A 25,706-nucleotide genomic window follows, 5' to 3' on the forward strand; every position below is an offset into this window, starting at 1 on the left:
TACCATTTTGCCACATACAGCTTTTATCACCCAAAGACTTGCATCCTTTACAACTTGAGTTTTTTCTATGATATCGTCCATTCTTTGGAAAATATGACAGAAGATTTGGCATAATCTATTTCTTATTCAGAACCAGATTTAATTAAATCAGTAGGGAAATAATGTTACTGTATAAAAAACTTCTCTTCATCAAGGGAGGAATCATGGAAGAATATTTTGTAAGAAATTCCTTGAAAATTAGTTTGTATATGCTATAAAAATCCATTTAAAAGTTAAATGCAATTTAATTTTTTTCTATCAATGTATTATGCCTCTGTTTTTATAACAATTCATCTTAACTGTGTATTTCTCATTTAGATAATTCATGATTAAATTATAGTCATATTACTACAACTCTATTAAAATAAGTTTTGTATTTTTTTCACTGTCAAGTAAAAGATGCAGGGAAATATTATTTTTCTTTTATAACATAAATAATTATTTAAAAAATAGTAGTACAGTCTAGTTCTTATAAAACTTTATTGTGATAAGAATTGTTAGTAATTATTATCCATCTTCAGGCAATGAAAAAACAAAAAAAACATTTTTTGCCCAGGCTTCCCATTGTCATATCAGTTATTGAAATCTCTCATTGCACACCTATGGTAGCTGTGCTAATTTATCTCAACTGTGAAGTAAAAAAATGAAAACTGTTATTATCAGTAACTTTGAACAGTTAGCAAATTGAACCTCCAGCATTTGTAATTAAGATTATAGTTATTTTCTTAGAAAAGTGAAAATTCCGCTAGTAAACATTTTTAGCTTTTGAAACTTTTTTTGTTCATTAGTGTTGGGGTTTATTTTGTTTTATTTTAGAAAAGGAATTGGAATTATAGTAAGTAGTTATAATTTTTTAAAAAATAGTAGAAAAAATTGTATTGGGGAAATAACTATTAAAAAATAAAAATATAAAAAGATATTGGTCAAATGAAAAAAAAATTATTCACGAAAACCTTAAAAATGCTAATAATGTTCTTTGTGCCTTTCTAAATTTGTATTTCCATTTTTTTACACCAATAGTTCCTCCAATAAAGATGATTTTGGAACACATTTTGAAATATGGCTAGCTATAAATATATAAGAATATCTCATGTATGCATTAATATAGCATATGTCTATTCAGCACCTACTACATACCAAACATTATTATAAGATCTGGGAATAGAGAGATGAATGAGACAAACTTGGTTTTAAATTTTGGGGGAAAGACAAGCATTAGACTGGCACATACAATAATTCAAGTGTGCTGTGATAGAGGTGTTATAGGTGGTAATGCAGGGCAGGGCATTTAGCCTAGTCTGGAGGGGTGCATTCCCCAGTTGGTGAGGATATCAGGGTTTTCAAAGAATGTATCCAAGCAAAACCAATGAAACTAAGATAATCTTCTCAACAAATGGTGCTGGAACAACTGGACATCCACACGCACAAAAATAAATTCAGACGCAGACCTTATATTCTTCATGAAAATTCACTCGATGTGGATCACAGACCTAAATGTAAAACAAAAAACTATGACTCTCCTAGAAGATAACAAAGAAGAAAGTCTAGATTACCATGTGTTTGGTCATGACTTTTCATTTATAACCTTTCATAACCAAAGGTATGATCTGTGAAAGAAAGAATTAATGAGCTGAATTTCTTTAGAATAAAAAAACTTCTCTACAGAAGACATTATGAAGAGAATGAGAAGACAGCCAGAGACTGGGAGAAAATACTTATGAAAGGTATATCTGATGAAGGACTATTCTTTAAAATATACAAAGGATTCTTAAAATTCCATGATAAGAAAACAAACAACCTGGTTAGAAAATGGACCAAAGACCTTAATAAACTTCTAACTGAAAGAGATATACGGATAGAAAATAAGTATAAGAAAAGACATTCCACATCATATGTCACCAGGAAAAAGTAAGTGAAAACAACAGTGAGATACTATCACACACCTTTTAGAATGGCCAAAATCCAGGACATTGGCTACATGAAATGCTGGGTAGGACGTGGAACAAGAACTCTCATTCATTGCCGGTAGGAATGCAGAATGGTACGGCCACTTTGGAAGACAGGTTGGCATTTCTTTGTAAAAGTAAACAAATTCTTAGCACATGATGCAGTAGTCATACTCCTTGGCATCTTCCCAAAGGAGTTAGAAACTTATGTTCACACACAAACCTCCATATGGATGTTTATAGCCATTTTATTCATAATTTCCAAAACTTGCAGGCAACCAAAATGCCCTTTAGTGAGTGAATGGATAAATAAATACCCACTTATTTACGTGATGCATGCAGACAGTGGAATATTTATTAACCAGTGCCGAAAGGAGATGAGCTTTCAAGCCATGAAAAGGCTTGGAGGAATTTTACTTTCATGTTACTAGATGGAAGAAGCCAATCTGAAAAGGCTACTGTGTGAGTCTAACTATATGACATTCTGGGAAAGGCAAAACTACGGACACGGTAAAAAAGATCAGTGGTTGCCAGGTATCAGGGGAAGGAGGGATAATCAGGCAGAGCATAGAAGATGTTTAGGGCAATAAATCGAATCTGCTCTGTATGATACTATAATAGTGGATATATGCCATTTTACATTTGTCTAAACCCTTGTAATGTGCAACCCCAAGAGTGAATCCTAATGTAAATGATGAACTTTGGATGATACTGCTGTGCATTAAGGTAGATTCTCCTCATTTGTAACAAATGTAACCACTCTGATGGGGGATGGTGGTAATGGGGGAGGAGGATGAGTTGGGGGAGGAGAGCATCTGGGAAGTAACTGTATCTTCTGTTCATGTTTGCGCTTAATAATAGTCTATGAAAAAGAAAGCAGGAGGTCTCCTCCACCCTTCCAAAATATATCCAAATAGAATGCCCTCTTAGTCAGGAAGTGAGCGATGCCTTGGACATAGCTAGGTGAAAGAGAAAAACAGAGGAATAAAATTCTGGGCTGCGGGAATAGTGTCGTGGGAAAGCCTGGAGGCGAGAGAGAGTGCAGCGTGTGGCTGGAGAGTTCTTCTCCGTCAGCCAGCAGCTGTTTCAGTGCGTATTGTGTGCCAGCCAGAGAGGCAATAGTCATGCCATGAAAGGGGTGTGTCAGCTGTGCTAAGAGTGCAGGGCTGCACTTGATAAGGTTTGGCGTAAACTGCAGTGGCAAATGGATTTCAGGGCCTGGCAACTGGACCAGAGATACTAGTCTGAAGTTTCAGTACTCTTGTGGAAGAGGAGGGTGTCCCAGACCAAATACTAGTGGCTACGAGAATGGAGGAAGTGGACAAAGTCAAAGTATCTTTTGGAAATTAAACCTGTAGAATTGCTGCTAGATTGGATGTTAAGAAGGAAGAGAAGGAATCAAAGGTAACTTTAATTTCTAGCTGCATGGTTTTATAGTATGAGTATCGCTTACTTAGCACAAGGCAGCAGGAGAGGCATGGCTTGGGTGAGAGATGCCTTTACTTTTGGTTACCAAAATTCTGTGAAATTTCCAAGTGGAAGTGTTAAACTGGCATCTTAGAATTTGGGTGGCCAGCTCCAAAGAGGCAAGTGGAATTGAGATTTAGATTCAGGAGTCCTCAGCTTGCATGCAATAAATGGAGCATGAGGATACAGAGGTGATGCCCACAGAGCGTGTGTAGAGTGAGTGGAGGACCCCCGGTCAGGCTTACTCCTCTTTCTGCCAGGAAATCTTTCCCCACCTATTCCCATCGTTCAGGCATCAGCTTCAGTGTCACACTCTCAGAGAGGCTCCCCCGACCATCTTACTGACCTGTCATACTTCCATTATAGGACTCTATTTTAGCATTTAATAACATCCTCTCAAAATATCACCTTTGTTTACACGTCTTCCCCACTAAAATGCCCTTCCCTTAAGAACTCCTGTCTTATTCGCTGGCTTATCCCTGCTTCCTGGGATGATGCCCAGCACGTAGTTCACAATCACAAATATTTATGAAGGAATGAAGAAAAGAATGCTGAGCAGAATGTTTGAGGAGGAATGAATAGTCGACGAGAGGATTTTTAAGTCAGGATTAAAGGCACCGCTGGATTCAGTAACAAGACGGTCATGTTGATTTCACTTAGACTTAGAGTGATGAATACCTGTGTGCGAAAGATGGCAGGTATAGACTGAGGCCCTGCTCTAATAGAGCTTTCAGTCCAGTGGGGGCAACAGCCTTAGATTAAGTAATTACTAATGTAATAAATGTGCCAAAAGGCAAGTAGAGGGTGGGGGCAGATAATTGAGAGAGGTAACTTTGAGAAAGTGGGGATTTAGCTATTAACAGTAACTAGGCTGTTTCCAGGTGAGGAGTCATGGGAGTTGAGTATGGCTAGTTCAGTATACACAGCTGTAAGTTTGCCCAAGAAGGGGAAAGGGTGGTTACAGGAGGTGAATGGGGTTTTTAATTTGAGAGGGATTTAGGGATATTTTCTAAAAGGAAGTACTTGAATAATTTAAAATTCTGATGGAAAAAGCCAGTATGGTGGGAAAGAAAGAAGAAAAGTTTCTATTCAGTTAAAAGAGTAAAGTCTCAGAGTTCCCGTCGTGGCTCAGTGGAAACGAATCCGACTAGGAACTATGAGGTTGCAGGTTTGATCCCTGGCCTCACTCAGTGGGTCAAGGATCAGGCGTTGCTGTGAGCTGTGGTGTTGGTTGCAGACTGGGCTCAGAGCTGACATTGCTGTGGTGTAGGCTGGCAGAGTGTAGCTCCGATTGGCCCCTAGCCTGGAAACTTCCGTATGCCACAGGTGCTGCCCTAAAAAGCAAAAAAAAAAAAAAAAAAGAGTGAAGTCTCTGAGAGGGATAAGACTGGGGGGCAGGGATTAGCCTTTTGTGGAAGAGCGTTGAGAAGAGATAAAGGCCATTAAATTGGTGACAGTATTCAGTTTTTTAAATTTTGTTTTTGTTTTACAATGCCTTCAATTTTGCGTGTCACATGGCAGGTAGGGCCATTTTTGTAAGAATGAGGGAAATTTGGGGAGGTGAGTGTCATATTTGAGAAGAATAGAAAATACTTGGAGTTCCCGTCGTGGCGCAGTGGTTAACGAATCCGACTAGGAACCATGAGGTTGCGGGTTCGGTCCCTGCCCTTGCTCAGTGGGTTAAGGATCCGGCGTTGCCGTGAGCTGTGGTGTAGGTTGCAGACGCGGCTCGGATCCCGCATTGCTGTGGCTCTGGTGTAGGCCGGTGGCTACAGCTCTGATTCGACCCCTAGCCCGGGAACATCCATGTGCCGCGGGAGCGGCCCAAGAAATAGCAAAAAAGACCAAAAAAAAAAAAATACTGAAAATATCCATGGTAGAGAAATGGGGGAAAAAAATGACTAAGGAAACGTGGAGGACTTGCCAGGGTTTGGGGGGCCTGATTGGGGCTGCTGTCTTTGATATTCTAGTGTTTCTCTCCCCAGCCCACAACGAAAAAGAAGATGGGCATTGCTTTAAGACATTCGTTTCTCTTACTTGAGTGAAAAATATCTCTTCCACTGAGCACCAACTCTCTCCACTTCTAATCTGTTTCAGGTGCTTTCCTCTGTTCGTATACCGCCTTCTATTTCTCCCTGGTTTGTACTTTCCATACCGCAGTGTTTGTAGTGCCTGTTTATTTTAGTATAGTTTTATGTCTGTTTCCATAATGCCGATGTAGCTTATGTATATTATTTGTACCAAGTTCAAATACTAGATCTCCTGTTGATAAACTATTAGACTCTAGGCATATAACATAAGCTCCCTCTGACATTGTTTTACATCTTGCCTAGTTTCTTGGAAGGTTGAAAGTAATAGATGACATATATTACAGTGATGGTAATATATAGACGCAAAAAAGTGGAAGGGTTTTTTGTTGTTGTTATTACGTGTAATATATATTCAGAACTTTACTAACTCCTATCTTTAGTTTGGTCCATTTCCTTTCAATTTAGACCTTTCTCTTTCATAAGTTTGCTGGGAGTTTCAGATTAAAAAAATAGCGTAGTTAGATAGTATGTCGATACATTAAAAACATATTACTCTGTTTATCTGGCTTCTGTTTGTTGATGCTGACTATATTCTGGGCACAAATTAGATTCTTTTCATGCATGCACTTTTATCCCATTTGTTTGGACATACATACAGCACTTTTCTTAACTTTTTCTAATGGTATAAAATGAAACCTAAAAAAAATATTTTTTTCTTGGTTGTTAGTCTAATTTCCCCTTGTAGGAATGAAGATAAAAATCTTTAAGTGGAAATTGTTATAAATGTTTATCCTACTTAGCAGCTATACTCTTGAATATAATTCATCAATCATAGCTGGAGAAAGTAATTGTGCAGTTGTCTACAATTAACAGGACAAAAACAGTTGATGAATGTGCAGCTGAATTAAAGTACTCCCTAGGACAGGCTGAAATTATAAACTAGATCATTTAAAGGAATCTAACAAAGGATCTTTGTAATTAAAACAAAGCAAGGTTAATGGGATGTAAAATTGCCTATAATAATCTTGGCAATAATAATTGGATTTTAAATTATTAAAATATGAATTGAACTATAAAAAAATAAGAAATACTTCTAAATTACAGTATTTGAGTGATCTTTTGAAATAAATTAATCATTTGCCTAAAATAAACCTTTATTACTCTTTTGGAATCATATAGGATATAATTAGTGAATATTCATAACAAGCCAGAATGTATTCTTGTTTAGCACTGAATTTAACCTGTGATTCACAAGATTCCAGTCTTTTTATTTTGTTCTTTAAAATAGGGACAAATATAAACCTTGCGTTTCTTAGGTTTTGAAGCAGAGAAGCATATTGCATCCACGTGTAATTCTTTAGTGATTATATGGACAAACTTGAATATCCTCTTTAACAAATATTATTTAATATTTAAACCAATAAGTTTTGGTTTGCTTGAATTTGTTTCATGTCTTTGATTTGGCAAAAACTGCATGAAGCAGTTCCCTGGTGGCCCGGCAGTTAAGGATCTGGCATCATCACTGGTGTGGCTCTGGTCACTGCTGTTGCCAGGATGGATCCTTGTCCTGGAGACCTCCACATGCCACAGGCGTGGTTTTTTTAAATAAAAAGTAATTTTTAAAATAGTGTTAAAAAGACAGCAACTTCCAAAACTATAAGAAACTTTTTTTATTAGAGTTGAGGTTCTGATTTAATTTTTTTCTAATTTAATTTTAAACCAAGAAACCCTGGAAACTGCTGGAAAACAGAAGTTCTCTCTACAATTTTTCATGTAGTGCCTAATCTATACCTTTTTCTTACTACTTTATTATTCATCTTATTACATGTAGTAAATTGTTAAACACGCTGAATTTTGAAAACATGAAATAAAAAATATCTGTGCTTTTACAAAATTCATTGTATAGATCTTAAGATAGTATTGCTGTTACAGGCTTTAACTGCAGACATTGGTGGTAAATAAAAAGTTATTTACATAAAACTAAAATAAACAAGTCCCATTTAATAAGAGCTAGATTTCAGGTAAAAGGAAATATATTTCAAAATTAGTCATCGTAAATTTTATTTGAATTACATTTTTAGCTATGCTTAAGATGTGTCTGCGTATGTGTATGTGTTGAAACTACTTTTTCTCTGAGAACAACTTTAAACATACCTTTCTTCTAGGCATGATTATTTTAACTTTGGTTAAGTAGTAGTTCATAAAACACTTAATAGTTGTTTATATTTTTACAAAAGAAAGAGAAATGTACCCTATTTTCTGGTATAATCTTTTATTGGTATAACCCTATTTTTTCTATAATTCTGTGTTGTATTTCCACCTGTTTCTTATTTCTCAATGACATAAAAGCATAAGGATTTTTTTGTTGTTATTCTTAGTTTTCTTACTGTAAGCAAATGTCAGTCGAGATTCAAATGATCCATGTCTTCATTAGAAAACTTTGATTTAGTTTCTATTCCATTTTGAAACAGCCAAGATCAATTGGCAACAGAGGAGACTAGAGTTGGCCTTTGCATTTGTGCCTCTGTTGTTTGGAGAACAGATATGGGGAGAAGTGAACTAACAAGTTACAGTGGAGCTGACACTAACAAGAAGTTGTATTGTGTGTGTGGTCAGTCCACGGGTACGCTAAAGGCGAAGAGTCAATGGGATGGGCAAGCTAGGCAAGACAAGAGTGCAGTCATGGCGGGGGTCAGAAGTTTTCCTCTAGGAAAGGTGCCCAGGGAACTGAAGTATTGATTATAGGCGGACTAGTTCCCATGTCGGTGACGTGAGAACACCCAGACGAATTATATCCCTCGGTTGCTGTATACAGACCCACATGCGAGAAAACAGAATACTTATCTTGTAATATGACTGTTATAAAAAGTCACAGTCCAAGCTGGACAAGAACTAATGAAAAAGTTATTTTCTAATGACAAAAGGTGAGGTAATACTTGTACAGTTATTCCTGAAGTTCTAGACATCTATGTAACTATAGTATGTACAGTAGAAGCCTGAATAAATACTATTAAATACTCACTAAATAGTTTTAGGAGTGATGCAAATAGCATATTACGTCTGGTCTTCCTCTTCAAGTAATTTTTAATTGATAAGTTAGGATTTACATGGAGAAAAAAATTAAACAGTCCAAAATGTCATAGATAGTTTAATACCTCAGTGCAAAAAAAAATGATATGAAAATTGCAGTGACTTTAGAAGAAATGCCTGTTTCAGTGGACAGTAATGATTGGGAACAGCTTCTTTTAGGAGATAGGACCTTAGCAAATATAGGCACACTGTGTAGGATCAAAAAAAACAACAACCCTAGCTTTTCGTGTGAAAATTAAGATTTACAATACCTTTATGTTCCTTATTATCTAATAAAACAAATATGGATATAATTTTATTTTAAAAATTAAAATCTGTCTTTAAGCTTTATATTACTTAAATAGGGTTTTCCTGACTTTTAAGTAATGGACAGTAATTTACTTTATCATTAATGCTGTTAGGGTTTGTAACATTTATTTCTATATCAAAAAAGTATTGATCTTTTACATATTTTTAAAAAGCATTACTCATACTTAAGAATCAGAATTCAAAACAGACAGATCATTATTTCAAAGACTAGATTTTTTTCATTCCTAGAACAATATAAGAAAAATAATGGACTTTGCTTACTTGAGAGCAGATTGATGTTAAAAAATATGTATATTTTTTCCAAGCATTTAAGGGAGAAATAATACAAATTACACTCAAATCTTTCGTAAATAGAAAAGTAGGTAACACTTTGCTTCTCATTTTATGAGCCCTCATCACCCTCACAACACCAAAGATACTATAAGAAATGAAATTGCAGACCAGTATCCACCATAAACATAAGTGTAATAATAATCCTTAATAAAATTTGTCAAGTCAAATTCAGCGATATATGGAAAATAGTATGTCATGAGCAAGAGGTTTTTATCCCAAGAATGCATGGTTGATTTAATAATCAAAAAAAAAAAATCCATCGGTATAATATACCATGTCAGCAGACTGAAAATGAGAAAACACATATAGAGATTTATTATTCAATGTAGGGAAAGTATTTGAAAAATTCAACATCTATTCATGATAAAAACTCAGTAATCTAGAAATTAAACTCCCTCAATGTGACAGATGGTATCTATAAAAATATATATAGCTAACCCCCTACTTAAAGTTGAAAGAAGAAATGCTTACCTTCTAAATGAAAAACAAGTCAAAGACATTCTCAGACACCACTTATGCAGTTCCAGTCATAGCTCAGTAGAAACAAATCTGACTGTTATCCATGAGGATGTGGGTTCGATCCCTGGTCTTGCTCAGTGGGTTAAGGATCAGGCATTGAAGTGAGCTTCAGTGTAGGTCACAGACGTGGCGTGGGTCTGACGTGGCTGTGGTATCAACCAGCAGCTGCAGCTGTGATGAGACCCCTTGCCTGGGAACCTCCATATGCCACAGGTGCGGCCCTAAAAAGACCAAAAAAGGCATTCTCAGTCAGCACTTGTATTCAGCATTGGATGGGGTGTCTTGGCCAGTTAAGAAAGTAGAAATTATGACAGACATTCTAAGATGCCTGAAAAAAGGTATTGGAACTAATAGATGAATTTAGCAAAGTCACAGAATATGAAGTCAGTATTTAAAAACCAATTGTATATTTATGATATATGTGAAAAATTGGAAATTTAAATAAAACCATTATGTTATCAAAAATATGAACTACTTAGAGATGTATTTAATAAAATAAGTGAAAGACTTGTACAATTAAAACTGCAAAATATTTCTGCAAAAAATTAAATATAAATAAGCAAATGGAGAAATATACTGTGTATGTGAATCAGAAGACCCAACATAGTTAAGGTATTACTTCTCCCCAAACTTATCTATAGACTGAAACCTAATCAGAATTCCAGCAGTCTTTTTTTTTTTTTTTTTGGTAGAAATTGACAAGCTGATTTTTAAATTTCTGTGAAAATACGAAGGATTTACTATGGCTAAAGCAAGTTTAACAAGAACAGAGTTGGAGGTCCCATTGTGGGTCAGAAGTAACGAACCTGACTACCATCCAAGAGGATGTGAACTTGATACCTTGCCCAGCTCAGTGGGTGAGGGATCTGATGTTGCTGTGAACTGTGGTATAGGTTGCAGACATGGCTTGGATCCTGCATTGCTGTGGCTGTGGCCAGCAGCTGTAGCTCTGATTCAACCCCTAGCTTGGGAACTTCCATGTGCTGCACATGTGACCCAAATAAATAAATAAATAAATACAAAGAAATGGAGGATTATTGTAAAGACAGGCAAATAGATCAATAGAAGGGAAGAGAGACCTTACAACTCAATAATAAAAAGACAGGGAGTTCTCATGGTGGGTCAGCAGTTAATGAACCCAACTAGTATCCATGAGGACTCAGGTTCAATCCCTGGCCTCACTCAGTGGGTTAAGGATCCGGTGTTGCCCTGAGCTGCGGTGTAGGTGGAAGACGCAGCTTGGATCCCACGTTGCTGTGGCTCTGGCGTAGGCCGGCGGCTACAGCTCTGATTCGAACCTTAGCCTGCAACCTTCCCATATGCCATGGGTGTGGCCCCAAAAGATGATAATAATAATAATAATGATAAAGAGACAAACTACCCAATACAAATTAGGCAAATGATTTGAACATACACTGCACCCAAAAATATACAAATGGCCAGTCTGTACATGAAAAGATCATTTTTCTTGTGGAAAATTCAGTTTTAAATCAACAGTGAGATGGCATTATGCATCAATAAAATGGGTATGATTCAATAAGTTGGCAATACTAAGCATTGGTGAGCAAGTAAAGCCACTGGAACACCTGTACATTGCTGGTGGGAGTGCAAAACAGTACATCCCCTTTGTCCGTATCTTAAAAGGTTAAGCATGCACTTGGCATTTGACCTGATAACTCCAAGCATAAATATTTTCATTAGACAACTGAAAAAAATGGGTCCACATTAAGACCCATATGTGAATGTTCATAACAGCTTTATTCATAATTGCCAAAAACTGGAAATAACCCAAATGCCCATCAGCAGTTAAAGAGTTAAAATAGTTATTATTATTATTATTATTGTTATTATGTATCATTAATATGGAATACTACTCAGCAATAAAGAGGTATGAGCTACTGGTAAAACACAACCTACGTGGAACTTAAAAGTATTATTACCTGAAGCTAAAGAAGCCAGAGAGCAAAGACATACTGTGTGATTCCATTTATGTCACGTTGTGGAGAAGACAAAATTATAGGGACAGAAAAGCTTCCTCGTTCCTGCAGGTGGCAGGTGGAAGGCACAAAGGAACATTTTCAGGTGCTGGAAATATTCTTATCTGTGCTAGCAGCAAGCTAAAATATGCATTTGTTAAAACTCATCAAACTGTGCCTTTTAAACGAGTTAATTTTATTATATGTACACGATATCTCAGTAAACCTGACTCTAAAATAAAAAGCCCTACGGCAGTGCTTCATTACTGATCAAGTCCTGTAACTACCGGCAAGGCCTTTGCTTCTGTGCCCTTCCTTACCTCCTCACACTGAACGAGGCACCCTCATGTCACACTTAGTATTTCCTTGTCACTTACCACCATACAGAAGACCCTCAATAAAATATCGTGGAGTAAATGAAGGCCTAACTCTGACTCCCTTGCCTTTTCTCATGTCTGGAATGCCCCGTTAGAAGCCACATCAAACTGATTACGTTTCCCAGGCAAGTCAAACACAACTGCCTGTTTGTGTGACTTTGGGAAGCCTTCGTTTCTTCATATGTATAATGGGGCTAATTGTGCTTATCCAAAAAGGTATCAGATGAGGTAAGAATCAAATGAAATGATACCTAAAATGCATTTCACCTGCTAAGTAATCAATTGTCAATGTTCCTGGCACAAAATAAGGATTCAAGAAATGAGCTTTTGCTTTGATTAATATTTATTTAAGTGGCTTTTGAGCTGAGTTTTGAAAGTTGTGGACAAAAGGAGGCCCAGGAAATTAGGGTACACGTTCCTTTAGGGGTACCAGTGAGTCTTCTGGGTTCTCAATGTGTCACTCCTCCCTCTTCCTCTAGCCCATTATATTCAGAACACTAACACACACAGAGGTAGGAGAAAGTGATGATAATGACCTGCTCAGAGGCTTCCTAGGGTATTGCACCACTTACAAGTCACAACAGTGAAGATAAAAGCCATGTGTTACTTGCTTTCTCCCTTCTTTTCCAAAAGAAATGTAGTTCGGTTGCACTATTATCTCGTTCTTAGAATTTATACTAGCACATTCAACAATAAGAAATTATATTTTTAATCAGGGAAAACCTCTTATTGCAACTTGTATTTATAGTATTTGCAACACTCTTTGAGATGCTTTTCCTTTGGAAAAGAAACCATACCATTGAAGGAACACAAAAGAGCTTAGGAAATTAACCAAAGAGACTGACCTAGAGCACGCATTTCTTCCTGGCGTCGCTGGATTATATATTATAATTGTTGGATTATATTTCTTCCTGGCATCATTGGATTCATGTCTCTGATCTTGAGCCAGTTTATCTCAACTCAAAATCTCTATTCCATCACTTTTCAGAGTTTTGTATCCCTGTTGGCATTGGCTCTTCTTCTCCTGGACATTACAACTTTGGGCTATTTGCTTGGACTCCCATAACTTAAGCCAGAAGCTTGATTATTTGGTCCAGGGTTAACCTAAGAGGAGAGAGTCCTCTGTCCAATATTTTTGAAACTATTGTCTTAACCATTTCTAGAACATGAAATCAGTTTAATAGGTTGCCATCAGCATTTTCAAAACTAGATAATGGTAAATTATGGGGAAAACATTGCTTGGATACATTGCCTGTTGTTCAAATAATTACTATTTGCTGAAATGTTTTTTTTTGTATGGATGTATAGAATTATAAAGTGTATTTGCCATATTTTATTCTGAGGCATAGTTTGAAAGCCAATATTCCTATATACATTTTTTTCCCCTACCATCCATAGAGAGAGATTTTTAAGTCCTTAGTGTCTATTTTTCCATCTCCCCTTCCTTACCAACAGAAAGACTTGGGGTAGCTGGCTGCATAGATCACCATTATGCCCCAGTTTTCTAATTTTTGTACTTTATAGGTCATAAAATTCAGTAAAATGAGTCATGATTTAAAAAATATTTATTAGTAATACAGTTCGTAACAAAATATGCCACTTTACAAATCTAGATTAAGAACATAAAAATTGCTTTGAAGCCCCAGGGAAGTCATAGCTAAATATTAAGATCTGCCCTCTTTTTTTCCTTCTAAAGAATATAAAATAGCCAATACATTTAAAAAAGTGAACTAACCTTTTTGGGGTGCTTATTGTGTGTCAAGAACTTTACAAATATTCTCTAACTTGCTCCTCATAGCAACTCTATGAGGTAAGTGTTTTCAAAAGTCCTTAAAGAAAACGGACTTTTTGGGAATGCGCAAAAGTTAGGGTCAGAGATACAGTTCTCAGGGACAGCATGGCATTTATTCTGCCACCTTCATCAGGAGAAGACTTGTTGGCACTAAATTGGCTTAAGAACATTTTCCAAAATAAAGAGGGTTTTTTTTAATTTTTAAATTAAAAAAAATAAAAGTATAAGTTTTCTCAGATTTTTTAATAGACTATTAAACAACTATAGCACAGGAAGAAATTGAACTTCTCTGATCAGCCAGTCTCTTCCTTGCAGTGTTACCAGAAACTCTGCGCCTTTCTATTAAGATTCTGGGGTCAGAGGAAGCGGCACTGAGATATTACATCTGCTCCTACTCTGTGTGGCCAGTTCACTTCCAATCAGAGTCTGTCTTCCTGACTAAATAAATCAGAACCTAAAAATCTAATCTGATAGTTTGAGCATGCACTATTTCTTCAAGTTTATAGGATATCTGAGACATCGCACCCCCATCTTCCAATCAGAGAACTAAAACTCAGACATGGGAAATTATTTGTCCATGTTTATAACTCTAATAAAAACCAGAACTCAAATATAAACTAGCTCTGCCTTCTGTCCCCCTATTCATCTGGGTGATGGAAGACCAATTTGTCTGACCTCTCATATTACCTTTTCTACTGACATTCTTTTCTTTCAATCAATTACAAAAATTATTTATATTTAAAATTCAGGACCTCAGGTCAATGACATTCAATTTAAATTATAGCAAACTTCATAAAATCAGATACTTTCTAGAAAATCAGAACTTGCCATGATGATATCTGTTTGATTTGAAATGGAATACTTTGTTTTGTCTCCTGCTTTCTTCTGTCCTGTATCCATGACAGCTCTATCTGTTTTAGGACCAGAAGGAATAGGATTGAACAAATTGTTTTCTTTTTGTATTTCCTTTGAAAAATAAGCTTACAATAGAAAATGAAGACCACTTTATTTACTTCCTGTGTTGTACAGATACTGCAAGGAAGAAAATGTTCTGTAATAGACATTATCAAGTCATCTGGTGTTTTTATTTACCTCCTTTTCTGCATGCTAAATATAACAGAATTTTATAGCGTTAAACTACCTTATCATTAACATTCTATTTGTTCTTTGTCCCTCCTTCCCACATAAACTGCTCTTGTATTCATTGTCATTCTTCCAAATAATCATATATTATTGATGAGTCCATATTTCATGACAAGTGCCATGCAAATCATGTTGGATACAGAGATGAATAGGCATCGTACCTTGTTTCACGAGCTTTACAGTCTAAGACAGAGAGATGTTAAAAGAAAAAAAGAAAAAATCCTATAAGCCAATGTGATAAATATTAAAATGCCCAGAACATTTGAGGGATTGGGAGAAGGTCTCTTAGCTGTATTGGGAGGAGAGAGTGGCAAGGGTTGCAGGAAGAAAAAATGGCACATATAGAAATCCTGAAATAGCATGAGTTGTTAACAGAACTAGGAAGGTTTATTGTAGAACACAGAATAAGTATGCTAAAGAGGCAGTGGCTGAGTGGTTGACGAATCTGACTAGGAACCATGAGGCTGTGGGTTCGACCCCTGGCCTTGCTCAGTGGGTTAAGGATCTGGTGTGGGCCACAGACACAGCTCATATCCCGCGTTGCTGTGACTCTGGTGCAGGCCGGAGGCTACAGCTCCGATTAGACCCCTAGCCTGGGAACCTCCATATTCCACGGGTGCATCCCTAGAAAAGATTAAAAAAAAAAAAAAAGTACACAGACATCTATATATAATGTTTGATTATTATCTTTTGTATTAAAAGTAGCCATTGAAGAAATTTAAGTGTAAATAACACTAATGGGAAAGTGAAAAATATATCAGAGGATGGGAGATTTGAGGGAGGGAGAAAAATGAGGAGGCTATAGTAATCAGATACGAGCTGGTTGAGGCTTGAATTAAAACAATTTTAAAGTAATGAACAAATAGATTAAAATATATTATGGAGGTAAAATTAGCAAGATTTGGTGATTAATTTAATGTAGAATGATCTTAAGTCACATTTCAACAGATTGTAAAGCCATATGGGTCACTCAGTAGTCTGAGCTTTTCACATGCTACAGAGAGTACACTCTTTGAGGCAACATGGATTTTACAAATGGTTGAGGCATTCTCCAGGGTCACCTTTCTCCCCTATCCTTCATCAAGGTGTAGGAATACCCTGGGGACATGTACCTAAAGCAGCAGTTCTATTGGGATTGGCCAATCTTTAGCCAGGAATTAAATATTTAGAACATAACCTAAAACTGTCATGCTAAGCCAAGATCCTTAAGAGATTGACATGGTTCCAGTGGGCTCTCCTTGATATCAAAGGAAGTAAAAGCAAATGTTTATCTAAGTTAGGTCTGTTAGCCTACCAGTGATTAAAACCAGAACTTAGTTAACAATCAAAAAGTACTAAGCGTGCAGAGTTCCTGTTGTGACTCAGTGGAAACAAGCCCAACTAGTATCCATGGGCTGTGGGTTCAATCCCTAGCCTTGCTCAGTGGGTTAAGGATGTGGTGTTGATATGAGCTGGGTGCAGTTCGCAGACACGGCTTGAATCTGGCATTTCTTGTGGTTGTGTGTAGGCTGACAGCTGTAGCTCTGATTCAGCCCTTCGTCTGGGAACCTCCATATGCCATGGGTCCATGCCTTAAAAAAAAAAAAAAAAAGTACCAAGTATATGAGAATGAAAGTTATGGAGTATGAAAGTTATTTCCTTGTTGGAGTATCAACAAGGAAATTTAGATTCCCCTACGACTGCCAAGATTGGCAAGACTAGAACTGTGAAATATAGGAAATAAAATAGCACAAAATGGAATGAATAAAAAGAGATCATCAAAATGAACAGAAAGATTTGAAAAATTGAAAATTAGAGAATTTAAAAATACTATTTGGAAAAACTCCATGTATTAATGATTCATCACATTAGAGATAAGGGAAATTAGTGACTTGGACCATATATTTTGAAAGTTTTACCCAGAATGCAGAAAGAGAAAGAAGTAAAAAATGGAAGTGATGGTAAGAGATATACGGGTAGAATAAGAAAGTTTAATTTACAAATCATCAGAATTGAAAGAGCAAAAAATACAGAGTAGGTGAGATGAAACATTTTGAAAGATGATGATTGTGAATTTTTAAGAATTTTAAAGATTGAAAACATGAATATAATGATAAGGGAATCACGGTGTATATCAAGTCAGATAAATAAAAAGAAGCTCATGCTAGGTACTGAAACTGGTCAGCGCCAAAAATAAAGAAGTCACAAGCACTCAGGAAGAAAGAACTGATCATCTACCTAAAGGGCAAAATCAGAATAAGAGTGACAAAGAAAGCTAGAGGAAAATGACATAATGCTTTCAATGAATTGAAAAGAATAATTCTCAATAATTGTATATGCAACAAAAATATTTTCAAAAATTATGAGAAGTGGGAGTTCCCTTTGTGACTCAGTGGAAATAAATCCGACTAGTATCCATGAGGATGCAGGTTCGATCCCTGGCCTCGCTCAGTGGTCTGGGATCCAGCATTGCCAGGAGCTGTGATGTAGGTCGCAGACATGGCTCAGATCCTGTGTTTCTGTGGCTGTAGCATAGGCTGGCAGTTGCAGTCCCAATTTGACCCCTAGTCTGGGAACTTCCATATGCCATTTGTGCAGCCCTAAAACAAACAAATTTGAGTAATGATGGTTGAGTAATTTTATGACATTTTCATTACTCCAGTCCCATCCTTTGCTCCCCAATTCAATGGAAGCCATAAAAAAATAGCATGAGTAACAAGTGCTGTACCAGAGGAAGAAAAATGGACCTCATTTGTACAGAATTTTAATCACTTATTTGTTCTGCTCTGTCTGGTAGACTCTTTAGAAGAATGGCTTAAAAGATTTGTCTTATATTGCCTAAATTGGAACTGACCTAGTTTGGAAATGCTCTTTCCTGAGAGCATTTTTTGAAAACATGTATAGGTCAATGTCTTAGGTTACCACTGCCTGAGTTAATCAATGGCAGTTGAGGCAAATAGTAGATAAACCAAAAAGCTCGGGAAGAGCAGATGAAGAGCAAGATATTCACAAGGACTTCAAAAAGCTCTGACATGCTCCTGGAACCTAAGGTCCATGTACAAGCTTAATGTTGTGTTCATGGTCTGGAAAGACCGGAAAAGAGCCTAAACTCTCACCTTCTGCTGACACTGTGACTCCGTGGAAGCAGGAAGTAAATGCAAAGATAGAGTTGGAACCTGTGTGGCTGAATATTCAGGTCCAAACACACAGCTCCTTGAGAAAATCTGGGAGTTCTTTTTGGATCCAGGCGTTTGTGGAAATCTCTGTCTAATCAATAGATACCACTAAGGTAATGAAACAAATACTTTAGTGATCACACATGACAAGGAATACAGACTTAGCAAGATTAGTTTAGAAAAGTCATTTCAGCGTAGAGGCAACAAACAACAACAGAAAGTGAATACTAGGGAGAGGAAAAAAATCAGATATCAAAAGCTGCCCTATTGTAGTATTAAAAATGTTGCATTTTCGACAAAAAGAAATACAAAGCATATAGAGAAACGAAGTATGAACTGTACAAGGAGAAAAATTAAATCAACAGAAACTATACTTGAGGAAGTATAGATAGTAGACTTTCTAGACAAAGACATTAACTGCTTAAAATGGGTTCCATAGAGTTCCCTTCGTGGCTCAACGGGTCCAACACAGTCTCCTCCAGGATGCGGGTTCAATCCCTGTCCTCACTCAGTGGGTTGAGGATCCGGCATAGGTCACAAATGCAGTTTGGATCTGGCATGCTGTGGCTAAGGTGTAGGCTGGCAGCTGCAACTCTTATTCAACACCTAGACTGGGAACTTAAAAGAAGGTGTGGCCCTTAAAAGAAAAAATAAAAGTTCCATAAGTTAAGGAAACATATCTAAAGAAATAAAGGAACACATAAGAACAATCTTTAACCAAATTTAGAATATAAATGAAAATCGAAATTATAAAAAGGAACTATATATAAATTTTATAGTTGAAAAGTTCTTTTTAAAAGAAGAAAGATTTCAAATCAGTAGCCTTCCACCTTGAGAAACTAGGAAGACAAAACTAATTATAAAGCAATCTGCAGAAGGAAATCATAAAGATGACAGTTTTCATAGAGAATAGAAAAATAAAGCTCAGTGAAATGAAAAGTTGGTTCTTCAATAAGAAATGTAAAAGAAGACCCCCCCAATAATAAGTCAGGAATGAAAGTGGGAACAGTATTACCAATCTTTCAAAAGGAAAAATAGATTATAAGGAAGATTATAAATGATTGTGTGCCACCAAATTAGGTAACCTAGATGAAATGGAAAACAAAAAACAAACAAACAAAAAAATGCCTAGAAATATAAGCCATGCTAAAAGACTCAGTAAATCAAGAAAACTTATGATAACAAAAACAATAAAATTTTAATAAGCAGATAAGAGAGTTCCCTTGTGGCACAGTGGGTTAAGAATCCTGCTTTGTCACTGCTGTGGCCCAGGTTTTGATCCCTGGCCTAGGAACTTCCACATGACTAGCACATGGCCAAAAAAGGAAAAAAAAAAGTAGATAAAAAGATAAACTCAGAATGGAGTAAAGACCTAGATATAAGACCAGACACTATAAAACTCTTAGAGGAAAACATAGGCCAATCTCCAACATAAACAACAGCAACATCTTCTCAGATCCACCTCTTAGAGTAATGACAGTAAAAACAAAAATAAACAAATGGGACCTAATTAAACTTAAAAGTTTCTGCACAGCAAAGGAAACTCTAAAAATGAAAAGACAACCCACAGAATGGGAGAAAATCTTTGCAAATGAATCGACTGACAAGGGATTCATCTCCAAAATTTATAAACACCTTCTGCAGTTCAATACCAAAAGACAAACAACCCCATCAAAAAATGGGCAGAAGATCTAAACAGACAGTTCTCCAAAGAAGACATACAGATGGCCAAAACACACATGAAAAGATGTTCAACATCACTCGTTATTAGAGAAATCAAGTCAAAACCACAATGAGGTACCACCTTACACCAGCCAGAATGGCCATCATCCAAAAGTCTACAAACAATAAGTGCTGGAGAGGGTGTGGAGAAAAAGGAACCCTAGTACACTGTTGGTGGGATTGTAAATTGGTGCAACCACTGTAGAAAATAGTATGGGGATGCCTCAGAAAACTAAACATAGAACTCCCATTTGACCCCGCAATCCCACTCCTGGGCATCTATCCAGAGAAAATCATGTACTCCGATGTTCACTGCAGCACTATTTTCAATAGCCAAGACATGGAAACAACCTAAATGTCCATTGACAGAGGAGTAGATCAAGAAGATGTGGTACATATACACAATGGAGTATTCCCCAGACATTCAAACGAACGAAATACCGGCATTTTTAGCAACATGTATAGACCTAGAAATTATCGTGCTAAGTGAAGTCAGCCATACAATGAGACACCAACATCAAATGCTTTCACTGACATGTGGAATCTGAAAAAAGGACAGACTGAACTTCTTTGCAGAACAGATACTGACTCACAGACTTAGAAAAACTTATGGTTTCCAAAGGAGAGAGTATGGGAGATGGGGAGATGCGCTGGGGTTGTGGGATGGAAATCCTATAAAATTGGATTGTGATGGTCATTGTACAACTATAAATGTAATAAGTTCATTGAGTAATAAAAAATTAAATTTAAAAAGAAAGCTCAACATCACTAATCACCATAGAAATGCAAATAAAAACCACAATTCCCATCTTGACTCAGCAGAAATGAGTCTGACTAACATCCGTGAGGACACAGGTTTGATCCCTGACCTCACTCAGTGGGTTAAGGATCTGGCATTGCCGTGAGCTGTTGTGTAGGTAGCAGATGTGGCTCAGATCTGATGTTGCTGTGGCTGTGGTATAGGCCAGCGGCTATAGTTCCAATTCAAACCCTAGCCTGGGAACCTCCATATGCCGTGGGTTTGGCCCTAAGTAGACAAAAGACAAAACAAAACAAAACAAACTGCACAATGAAATACCACTTTACACCCCTTAGGATGGGTACTATAAAAAAAAAAATTCAGACAAACAAAAAAGCAAAATAACAGCTGTTTGTGACGATGTGGAGAAACTGGAAGCCTTGTGTACAATGGGTAGGATTATAATGTGGTGCAGCCACTATTGAAAAGAGTATAGCAGTTCCTCAAAAAATTAAAAATAAAATTACCATAAGATCCAGAAATTCCATTTCTGGTTATATGCAAGGACTCGAAGAGATATCTATATACCCATTTATTTGCAAGAGCCAAAAGTTCGAAGCAAACTAAGTGTCCACTGACACAGATGAAGGATAAACATAATGTGATGCATATATAAGTTATTATATATATAATAGTAGTTTACTGTGATATATACAATAAACTATTTAACCTGAAAGGAGATTCTGACGCATGCTACATTAATGAACCTTGAGGACATTATGCTAAATGAAATAAGCTACAGGCCAGTCTCCTGTAGTTATATAAATGTAGTTATGTAAATCCTATCAAAATATTAACCAATTCCAATCTAGCCCTGTGCAAAAATATACTATATTTGTGGAAATAGGGTCTGGGGGAGGAACATGAGGGAGAGTTAACCAAGGAACAAAAAAAGTTGTTTACCATCTGTCATAAAGTCATGTATCTTAGTGAAAATCCTTACACTCAACTCAGTGGGTACAAACGCATCAAATAAGATTCAGCATTCATGATTTTTTAAAAAAATATTCTTGGCAAAGCAGTAATAAAAGGATTTTCTCAATTTGAAAAGAATATGGAAACCTGCTAACTTGTTTATAAAACTGATAAACAAGCAAATCCAAACAAGATATATATATATATATATATATATATATATATATATATGTATACACACATACACCTATATGTGGACAGATGTGAGGAAAACTGTGTTAAAGATGCAAGAGAATGGTACACAATGCAACAGAGTGACTAATAAATATGTGTGTGTGAGTGTGGGTACGTGCATGTACATTTTTTTTTTGTCTTTTTGTCTTTTTGCTATTTCTTTGGGCCAATCCCGCGGCATGTGGAGGTTCCCAGGCTAGGGGTCGAATCAGAGCTGGAGCCACCGGCCTACGCCAGAGCCACAGCAACGGGGGATCCGAGCCGCGTCTGCAACCTACACCACAGCTCACGGCACTGCCGGATCGTTAACCCGCTGAGCAAGGGCAGGGACCGAACCCGCAACCTCATGGTTCCTAGTCGGATTCATTAACCACTGCGCCACGATGGGAACTCCCATGCATGTACATTTTGATGTGTATATTATACCAAATATATTTCCAATCAAATAAATATATATTTAAATAAATACAGTGTTTTTTAATAAAGAAAACATTTACGTAAATGAGTTTAGGACAGTGAAGACATTTCTGCAGATCTCTCAAAAGCTGAGTAAAACAAACTGGCTGTGAAGAAGAAATCCAGGGCCTGTCTTCAACGACGTTTGGTTTTGTGAGTTTCCTCAGAGGTCCAGATGTAGGAGTGAGACGGGAGACCCGCGTCTTCGCCTAGGATTGCGTATTTCCTGAGCAGTTGCATCCGGAACATCAGGAATTGAGGGATGGTGCTGGCAAGAGAATGATTAAAATGTGGAATCTGAGATCTGAAAGTGGTGGGAAAGGAAATAAATCTGAGCAGTGGATGAAGGACTAAGAGAACCTAGAGGGATGGAAGAAATGGAAACTGGAGGATGTTGAGTTTATATTTGCCTGGGGCCAGGGAGGGACAGCTGAATGGGAGAGAGAAGTAAGGGTAGGAGTTTGTGACCAGAGAGTAGATTGTTAGGACTTAAAAGATTTAAGAAGTGAAGTTGATTTAGGGCCAGTAGAGAGATTTCCTAAAGTGAGACAGAGTTGAAGATTCTGAAGGAAGCTTCAATTTAGGTATTTTTGTTCCCCTTAAACAGCTCAAGGGATTGCGAGGTACTGTGGTAGACGGTGTCCACGTGACTAAAGAGGTCACCCAGGATAACACTGAGAGAAGGATAAGATGATGCCTGGAAATAAAACATCAAACATTGGTTGATATATAAGAGTCGGAGCTAGGAGGACAGACTTTCAGATAATTGATATAATTTCTCTGGTGTTTGAGGCATGAGTCTCTCCACCCCCACCCCCTCCTCCAAAACCATGCCCTTGGCTTTGCCAATCCTAAGAATAGTACCTATTAACCAGCCAGACCCTGAGTCTTTTCCTTCCTGATGTCGTCCTGTTAATCTATTTAAATTTTGCAATTTGCACTAATTTGCACATATTAGATTTCTTCGTGGCTTTCTTCAGCCTTCATGCACTAGACAGTCATTGAATGAAATTCTCTAGTATCTCACAGCTCTTTCCTCTTTTGAAGCCTATCTGTAAAGTATAAACCAATGGCGTCATCCAAGTTAACATTTGGAATTTAAGTTATGGTCTTTCTTTAACTTTTATTTTTCCAGCCCCCTCTCTGTGTGATGGTTTCCCTCCAATATTATTCACAGAGTAGTTTGAGCCTTTTTTCCAAAAACTATGCTTTCCAGCAGATTTCCTTAACCATTGTATTCTTTTTTTTTTTTGTCTTTTTGTCTTTTTGCCATTTCTTGGGCCGCTCCCTCGGCATATGGAGGTTCCCAGGGTAGGGGTCGAATCGGAGCTGTAGCCACCGGCCTACTCCAGAGCCACAGCAACGCGGGATCCGAGCAGCGTCTGCGACCTACACCACAGCTCACGGCACTGCCGGATCCTTAACCCACTGATCGAGGCCAGGGATCGAACCCGCAACCTCATGGTTCCTAGTCAGATTTGTTAACCACTGCGCCACGATGGGAACTCCCTGTACTCTTCAAGTAATTTTTCTTGTTAACATTTCATGCTCAAAACTACACAATATTCCCTTTGGAATGTACCTGTGCCCCTCTTATGTGATTGAAGAGAGTACTGCTATGTGTTTCTAAGTAATCTCTCCACCCACCCTGCTGCTGTGCAGGGTTTTTGTGTTGCCTCTGTCATACTGCCAGGAAGTTCCCACTGGTCTGAGAGTAACAGTCATAATTTACCCCAAATCTCATCATGGAGTAACAAAATCTATGTCAGACCAGACATGGATTTTGGAAAGGTTTCTACTGAGAGCTATTGTGAGTTCAGTGCTGCTCAGAACTTATTTCAAGGTAGTTGCACCATAGAATTAAGAAACTTAGCATTTAAGTGAATTTTAAATGTCATTTAGTCCTATTGTATTAATAAAGAATCCAGTCTATAGATTTCCTAATATACGGTTATCCAGCCTTTGTATGAAAATTGACTTCTGAAACGGTGAATTCTGTTGTTTGCACCATTTTAAAAGTGTCAAAAATCCTTGGTGTTTATTGCATTAAATAACTTTATTGAGTTAACTGCATTATTTCTTCACAAGATACTATATTTAAGAGGTATTGCTATGATAATGCTGGATCCTTAACCCTCTGTGCCACAAGGGAACTCCCCATGGCATATTTCTTTATTTCAAATGTCGGTGAATTCTATTTAAACTATATTAATTGTATAAGGTAGCTTTATCTAAAATTTATGCGTAATTAATATTTGCAATACTGAAATTTGATTATTGAAAAAAATTGAATTAAACAAAGCTATTAAGAATAATAATTCCAAAGGTATTTCTTTTTTTAGATTACTGTGCCATGCTATGAAGGACCATATCGTTCGTGTTGCAAATGAAGCTGAGTTTATTTTGAACAGACAAAGAGCTGAGGATGTACATAAACATGCAGAATTTGAGGTAAGGTTTTGGGAGTGAAATAAATTCTGCTTTTCTGTTGTAAGTCAGTTGTCACCAAAGGTAACTTTATATAAGGTGTTTTTAAGAGGAGAATTTCACGGAAGACATTTCAGGTGTTTTTAAAGCTTTAGAAAATGTCAAACACACAGAGCACTTATTTCTTCTTACCTCATTTGCAAAAGACTCCTGCCCTGTGCCTAACCACGTGATAGACTGAAGTTGTTTTCACTTACTCCTAAAGGCACATACAGTTTTATAATGTAATTATCTTAGGTGTTTCTAAGCATAATTTGCATACTGTTAGATATGAGTATAACAGTAGTTGTATGAAGAAACACTTTGCCATTCAGCAATTTATTATTTATTAATGTATCCCTCGTTAAAGTGGCCAAAAATCATTTTTGTTCATATTTCATTTTTATAATTGATATTTTATTGACAAATGAAGCAAGGCTATCATATATATGTATATATAGAGAGAGAGATCTGGATGCGTATATGTAGAAATATAATAGTTTTAAAATCCTCATAAGTACAAATTAACTATTATTTGAGTAAAGAACAAATTAACTGTTATTTCTACTTCATATACAAAAACTGAAGGGTGTTGAAGTACTATATATTGCATACTAATAGTTTTTGTAATTAAGAATATTATTTTTATACTTCTAGCATGTCAATCATTGTTTGACATTATCTGTACTACCCTAATTCAATAAAATTGTTTTCCAGAAGTATTTAAATGACCTGGTGTTTGGCTTAGATTGGACTTCCGTGGCCTTGAAAATAACAAATGACTCCACCAATTTATTGTCCTGATGCACCATGCGAACAAGTGTGGTGTGGCAGGCAGCCAGAGCCCACGGTTTTGGTTTTGATGAGGTTTTTATCTCAGTACAGCAGCTCTCTTAGCCATGCAAGCTGCTGTCCTAGGTCTGGTGATCTCTGACCTA

At 36.9% G+C, this 25,706-nt stretch overlaps 1 protein-coding gene across 8 annotated transcripts in view; it reads left to right on the forward strand.

Annotated features, from left to right (window-relative positions):
* NBEA (neurobeachin) overlaps positions 1 to 25,706 on the forward strand; it is a 636,767-nt gene that overhangs the window by 307,229 nt on the left and 303,832 nt on the right. For all 8 annotated transcript variants that reach the window (XM_047756277.1, XM_047756280.1, XM_047756278.1 and 5 more), the window contains one exon: positions 24,645 to 24,753. In XM_047756277.1, coding sequence (XP_047612233.1) covers positions 24,645 to 24,753 — 109 coding nt within the window. The remainder of the gene's footprint in view (positions 1 to 24,644; positions 24,754 to 25,706) is intronic.

This window comes from Phacochoerus africanus, chromosome 13 (assembly GCF_016906955.1).
Source record: "Phacochoerus africanus isolate WHEZ1 chromosome 13, ROS_Pafr_v1, whole genome shotgun sequence".
Taxonomy (NCBI): Eukaryota; Metazoa; Chordata; class Mammalia; order Artiodactyla; family Suidae; genus Phacochoerus; species Phacochoerus africanus.